Source organism: Cololabis saira, chromosome 2, assembly GCF_033807715.1.
Source record: "Cololabis saira isolate AMF1-May2022 chromosome 2, fColSai1.1, whole genome shotgun sequence".
Classification (NCBI taxonomy): domain Eukaryota; kingdom Metazoa; phylum Chordata; class Actinopteri; order Beloniformes; family Belonidae; genus Cololabis; species Cololabis saira.
In genome coordinates this window covers 56,429,070-56,436,461 of record NC_084588.1, presented here as the reverse complement: position 1 = coordinate 56,436,461, position 7,392 = coordinate 56,429,070, and the positions used below count along the sequence as shown (strand labels likewise).

At 40.3% G+C, this 7,392-nt stretch overlaps 1 protein-coding gene across 1 annotated transcript in view; it reads right to left on the bottom strand.

Moving 5' to 3' along the window:
* LOC133418765 (NAD(P)H dehydrogenase [quinone] 1-like) overlaps positions 1–6,963 on the bottom strand; it is a 16,454-nt gene extending 9,491 nt beyond the window's left edge. The window contains exons 1-3 of the mRNA XM_061707602.1: positions 6,636–6,963; positions 2,123–2,290; positions 532–662 (exon numbers count right to left, since the gene is read on the bottom strand). Of these exons, the coding sequence (XP_061563586.1) occupies positions 532–662; positions 2,123–2,290; positions 6,636–6,639 (303 nt within the window). The 5' untranslated portion in view covers positions 6,640–6,963. The remainder of the gene's footprint in view (positions 1–531; positions 663–2,122; positions 2,291–6,635) is intronic.
* Between the last annotated feature and the right edge of the window lie 429 nt (positions 6,964–7,392).

Here is a 7,392-nt window from a genome sequence, read left to right as displayed (position 1 = left end):
ATCAGCATTTATGAGTTTCCAGGAGGAAAAATCAACTGAAAACTCCCTGAAAATGGATTTATATCAAACTCTCCAAACTCAACCAATCAATGGAATCATTTATGTAGAGTTGGAGACTCAATAGTTATTGTCAAAAGTAGATTATTGTTAGTTATTGTAACTTAAATCAGCCTCTTTCTCCTTCCAGATCATTTTCTCCTGGTGAATAAAGACCTGATGAAATAAACGTTTAATTCAGAGAGAGGTGGTTTAGTTTAGTTTACTTTAGTTTACTTTAGTTTACTTTAGTTTAGTCTAGTTTAGTTGAGTTTAGTTTAGTTTAGTTGAGTTTAGTTTAGTTGAGTTTACTTTAGTTTAGTTTATTTAATAGAGAGAGAGGTGGTTTCTCTCACCTGGAAGATGACGAGCTCGGCTTTAGTTTAGTCTAGTTAATTAAGAGAGAGGTGGTTTAGTTTACTTTAGTTTAGTTTAGTTTAGTCTAGTCTAGTTTAGTTTAGTTAATTTAATAGAGAGAGAGGGGGTTTCTCTCACCTGGAAGATGACGAGCTCGGCTTCCTCCACCTTCTTCTGCTCGGCCACGATGTCGTCGCTGAGCCGACTCTCCATCCAGGCGAGCATGGTTTCCTCCCCGTACTGGAACAGGTCGGGGTTCTTCAGCTCTCCTGAAGGATTAAATATTAATATTACAGTCAGGATTTAGAGAGAAGAACAGCTCGGGTTCTTTAACTCGCCTGCAGAATTATAGATTAATATTACAGTCAGGATTTAAATATTAACATCCATCCAGGCGAGCATGGTTTCCTCCCCGTACTGGAAAAGCTCGGGGTTCTTTAGCTCTCCTAGAATTATAGATTAATATCAGTCAGGATCCAGAGAAAAACTCTGGGGAAACTGGAGGAAGTTTCTGTAAACTGGTCTGAATCCAGTTGAAGAGGAAGTTTCTGTTTCAACTAATGGATCTGGATCAATCTGACTAACTGGTGACCAGCGCTGGCCAACGGTTGCCATGGCTACAGCCTCCTGTACCAACGGTTGCCATGGCTACATCCTCCTCTCCCCAACGGTTGCCATGGCTACAGCCTCCTCTACCAACGGTTGCCATGGCTACAGCCTCCTCTACCAACGGTTGCCATGGCTACAGCCTCCTCTACCAACGGTTGCCATGGCTACAGCCTCCTCTACCAACGGTTGCCATGGCTACAGCCTCCTCTCCCCAACGGTTATTCCTGGATGAGTTTTACTGGAATCCTGTATCGCTGTGTCTTGTTGATTTGTAGAATAATCTGCTTGGTTTGTGGAATAATCTGCTTGGTTTGTGGTATAATCTGCTTGGTTTGTGGTACAGCTTCTTTGTTTCCAAACAGGGGTCGAGTCGTTCACCTGGAGCTTCTGCGTTTACCGGATTATCTGTTGTAACTGAACGGTGTAATAACATATAATCTGTAGAACTCTTTGTTCAAGTGCATTTTAATCCTGAGGTGGTAATTTGTTGGAAACAACATCCCCCGACTGGAATTGTTGAGCTTTATTTAAGGTTTTAAAGCTAAAAATTCTGTAAAAAATCTGTATATGTCTCTGTTCATCATCATCATCATCATCATCATCATCATCATCATCATCATCATCTTCCTCTCTCTTCCCTTGTTTTTTAAGGGTTTCCTCACAGCGAGTTTTTACCCTCCATTGTTTTAATATTTAGTTTTTACCCTCCATTGTTTTAATAATTAGTTTTTACCCTCCATTGTTTTAATGATTATTTTAACAATTGCTCCGGGTCGAGTTCTGCTCTGGAAAGTCCCCAGACTGGTGTTTAACAGACTATTAATACGTTTGAAGTGAGTATTCTGGGGCGTTAGAGGTAACTGGATGGTGAAACTCCCCAGCAAGACAAATTATAATAGATAATAATAATAGATTCTGATAATGCATCACATTAACTTCTGCTGGTCTTGGTTTAACGGCTCCCTGCAGGGAGAAACTAGGATAAATGTGAATACAATGATTATATCACTGGATGCATGTCTGTGTTTTATGAGCTTTTACACAACGAAAAGTTACAGATACGAAGGTGTGAATGGTTTTATATTCAGACAGGTTAATGTTTCTGACGGGGGGGTCTCACCGATGACGTCGTCCCTCGTGGTGCTGGACCTGAAGTTCATGGCGTAGAGGTCGGACACAGTGACCTTGAACCCCTGGGAGGTCAGTTCCTCCACCGCCACGTCTCTGGCGGCGGCGTTGAAGGAGCCCGGACTCTGGTGGGCGTAAACGATCAGAGCCGTCTTCTGGGCTGGAACAGAGACAGGACGATCAATAACCACCTGATACTGATCAATTACCCCTAACCCTAACGATCAGAGCCGTCTTCTGGGCTGGAACAGAGACAAGACGATCAATAACCACCAGATACTGATCAATTAACCCTAACCCTAACGATCAGAGCCGTCTTCTGAGCTGGAACAGAGACAAGACGATCAATAACCACCTGATACTGATCAATTACCCCTAACCCTAACGATCAGAGCCGTCTTCTGGGCTGGAACAGAGACAAGACGATCAATAACCACCAGATACTGATCAATTAACCCTAACCCTAACGATCAGAGCCGTTTTCTGGGCTGGAACAGAGACAAGACAATCAATAACCACCAGATACTGATCAATTAACCCTAACCCTAACGATCAGAGCCGTCTTCTGGGCTGGAACAGAGACAGAGTCATCAATAACCACCAGATACTGATCAATTAACCCTAACCCTAACGATCAGAGCCGTCTTCTGGGCTGGAACAGAGACGAGACGATCAATAAACACCAGATACCGATCAATTAACCCTAACCCTAACGATCAGAGCTGTCTTCTGGGCTGGAACAGAGACGAGATGATCAATAACCACCTGATACTGATCAATTAACCCTAACGATCAGAGCCGTCTTCTGAGCTGGAACAGAGACAAGACGATCAATAACCACTAGATACTGATCAATTAACCCTAACGATCAGAGCTGTCTTCTGGGCTGGAACAGAGACGAGATGATCAATAACCACCTGATACTGATCAATTAACCCTAACGATCAGAGCCGTCTTCTGGGCTGGAACAGAGACAAGACGATCAATAACCACCTGATACTTATCAATTAACCCTAACCCTAACGATCAGAGCCGTCTTCTGGGCTGGAACAGAGACAGAGTCATCAATAACCACCAGATACTGATCAATTAACCCTAACGATCAGAGCCGTCTTCTGGGCTGGAACAGAGACAGAGTCATCAATAACCACCAGATACTGATCAATTAACCCTACCCCTAACGATCAGAGCCGTCTTCTGGGCTGGAACAGAGACGAGACGATCAATAACCACCAGATACCGATCAATTAACCCTAACCCTAACGATCAGAGCCGTCTTCTGAGCTGGAACAGAGACGAGACGATCAATAAACACCAGATACCGATCAATTAACCCTAACGATCAGAGCCGTCTTCTGGGCTGGAACAGAGACAAGACGATCAATAACCACCTGATACTGATCAATAACTGTTATCAAAGTATTATCTGATATCTTTAAAGTTGATCATGTTTTATTTTTTAATGGATAATGCCCCTCACTGGGCCGAAATGGAATCTGATGAGTTATTGTGACACCGTGGCTGACGTGAAGCTCCAGCTTCCTATTGACTCTGATTTCTCCCTCTCATATGAAAATGTATTGTTTGGATTCTTTTCTTACTCCTCTAGCAAAGCAAATCAATTTTACATCATCAATTTAATTCTGTTACTTGCAAAATGTCATATTCACAAATCGAAATTCTCTAATCACATTCCATCTTTTCCGGCCTTTAAAAATGATTTCAAACAATACATGGCAACAATCCAATACTCTAAAAATAGAACAGCCATCCAAACCACTGAGTTATGTACTAGGTATAGCTTTTCCCCTGGCATCAACTGTTTCTATGTATGTTTTGTTTGTTTTATAATGTATTGTTGATAATTTGAAATAAAGAAGTGTGAAAAAAAAAAAAACTCCAGCTTCCTCCCCCTGCAGAGCCGACACCTTGGAAGAGATTTCAACCACGGGAATGCCATATGACCAAGTTCCTGACTGACTGATATGTTAATACCAACTCATTTGGCCACAGACTTGAACCACGAGAACTCCCTATGGGGTAATTTACAACTTAGTGACAGTCAGGCCAAATGCCCCATAACGGCATTTGGCCACAGATCACATCTGACTGTAAATTGCTTTTTGTCTCTCACTTGGCTTGTTTATTCCTGCCTTTTATACTTTGAACTTACTGTATAAAAGTCATGATTCCAACCACTCTGGGTCAGCACACCAACCCAGAGACGCTCTGTAGGTCTGCTCACCGCCGGCTACTGAATAAAACTCTCTACACCACAGACTAAAACTATCTACACCACAGACTAAACTCTCTACACCACAGACTAAAACTCTCTACACCACAGACTAAAACTCTCTACACCACAGCGGATTCTGAACTGGTTTTGATGATATAATTCAACAAATCTCATGGCTTAAATCTTTCTCTCCCTTCATATACTGTATTCATTCAGACTCTGTACAAAAGCTTTGTAAACAAACTAAAAATCCAATTGTTAAACAAATGATAAAGATTTGGTCTGAAGTGAAGAAATACTTAAACGAACCACAATCACTATCACAATTTACCCCAGTCTGGGGGGATCAGTTGTTTCTACCGGCAGGGCAGACGCAACATTGTGGTTAACTAAGGGACTAAAAACAATTCAAGATCTTTACACAACAAACACAATGATATGAACTAAGAGCTAAATATCATCTTAATAAAAAACATTTCCTAAAGTACCTCCAGCTTAGAAATGATGTTAAAATAAATCAAAGCAATGTACTTTCTTAACCTGTAGCACAGAACTAGAAACTATTGTAACAAAGAATTGTCTGATAAGGTGGAATATCAGAACGGATCAATTTCAAGTGATAACTCAACATTTAAGCTTAAGGCCTGGAAGGAAAACATCCAGACAGATATTAAGAGTGGGAACGCATGAGCCAACGCTCATTCTGGATCCATAAACGCCTTAGAATAATAATAAAATATTAATACAATATAAATGGTTAATGATGTATGTGACACCGATGGAATTGAATAGATATGACCCCAATAAACCAGACATGTGCACAACATGTACAGAAGATACACTATTATTAATAATTATTACATTCTGGGAAGAGATAAGAGTAATAATCCAAACGATTGTTTCCAAATCAATATCATTGGATCCTAAACTTTTCCTGCTGGGCCTTTATTATCCAGAGAAACTCCAGTAAATAAAGCACTTATAGATTTAAGCCTGAACCATCAACCAAGTACCAGTCAATGGCTAAAACAAATGTTATCAAGTAACCGTTGGAAAGAATTACTGATATTCTGTATTTGCAGGTAAATGGAAGCTTTTTATTGAATATGTCAAGAACTTAACAGAAAACCAAACTGATGACGAACTGTGGATATGGACATTTCCTAAATTGTGAATGTTAATGTCTTTTTTCGGTATTGCAGTTATTATTATTATTAATAATATTATTATCCTTATATATATATATTTATTTTTTCTGTTACTTTTAAGGCCGTAGCTTATCATTATCATTAATATTATTTCACAATCCATTACATTGCGTTCATAATCTGTCTGATAACAAGAAAAGCAAATTGTTCATTCTGTGTTTTTATTGTGATTGTTTTGTTTTAAACTGTGTTTTTGCAGCTAATCTATAAGAAATGACATATGGCCTTGGCTAGGCTAGGCTAGGCTAGGCTAAGCTAGTATAGGCTAGGCTAGGCTAGGCTAGGCTAAGCTAGTCTAGGCTAGGCTAGGCTAGGCTAAGCTAGGCTAGGCTAGGCTATACATGTCATGATTGTTTGTACTGTGATTATCTTGTGCTGCTATAAAACTCAAATAAAGATATTGTGGGAAAAAAAAGAAAAGTTGATCTTGTCAGCAGAAGGTAAAAGTGAAGGATTCTATTCTGGTATTTTATATTTAAAACTTGGATGTTTCAGGGCGTCAACATTCCTGGATGACACCATTATAATGAGGGCGTTATAATTACACACAATCCTTTATTAAATGCTTTTAACAACTGGATGTTCTTGAATTTCCTGCAGTAAAAGACAAAACTTAAACAGTTCAGAATTATGGGATAAAATCAAAATACTGAGATTAAAGATGTAAAAAAAATTTCTAAATGAATTTCATTCTACAGCAAAAAACTAAGAATTCTGTGAACAAAGTCAATCCCAATTTTTTTTATATAGAACTAATTATCTTATAGACAATAGTTTAGACACATAACTACTTTTATAGTCGTCATAAACGTAGTTATAAACCAGTGTCTGGACTTGGAAACATTTACTGACAAACAGATGAAACTGAAGCCTCTGCTGCTTTAAAGCCTTAAATGTTTCAGTGTTTAAATCCTTAAATGTTTCAGTGTTTAAAGCCTTAAATGTTTCAGTGTTTAAAGCCTTAAATGTTTCAGTGTTTAAAGCCTTAAATGTTTCAGTGTTTCTGTCAAAGCCACACCTGTCGGTCCAGACTGAGCGGTTTAACAGAAGTAGAAACTCACCCATGCTGAGTCTCGGTCCGTCTGCAGCAGAACCAGATCCTGCAGCTTTTATAGTCCGTCTGCACCAGAACCAGATCCTGCAGGCTTTTATAGTCCGTCTGCAGCAGAACCAGATCCTGCAGCTTTTATAGTCCGTCTGCACCAGAACCAGATCCTGCAGCTTTTATAGTCCGTCTGCACCAGAACCAGATCCTGCAGGCTTTTATAGTCCGTCTGCAGCAGAACCAGATCCTGCAGCTTTTATAGTCCGTCTGCACCAGAACCAGATCCTGCAGCTTTTAGAGTCCGTCTGCAGCAGAACCAGATCCTGCAGCTTTTATAGTCCGTCTGCAGCAGAACCAGATCCTTTTATAGACGCCCAGCCCTCGTAGCGTGAGAAACTTGCTTAGATTGGACACCAGGAAGTAACATGTCTTCACGTCACAACAACATACCAGAGGGAGGAAAGGTGAGACCGGTTTAGGTTGTATGGGAGGAAGAGGAGGAAGAGGAGGAAGAGGAGGAAGAGGAGGAAGAGGAGGAGTGGAGCTGCTGCCGGCTGATAACAAAACTCTCAGCAGGTTGTGATTCCTCTGCTGGTCGAACCGGTCTTGATTTTCTGCTGGTCTCAGCGTCTCAGCTCAGGTCGTCTGCTCTACAGCCTCCTCTCAAACCCAAACCTCTCTCTACTCTCAGGTTTTAGATCCACCTCTAATCTGCCCTCGCTTTCCCAAAGGGTTTTTTTTTTCATACTTTATTATTAAAGATTTTTATATTT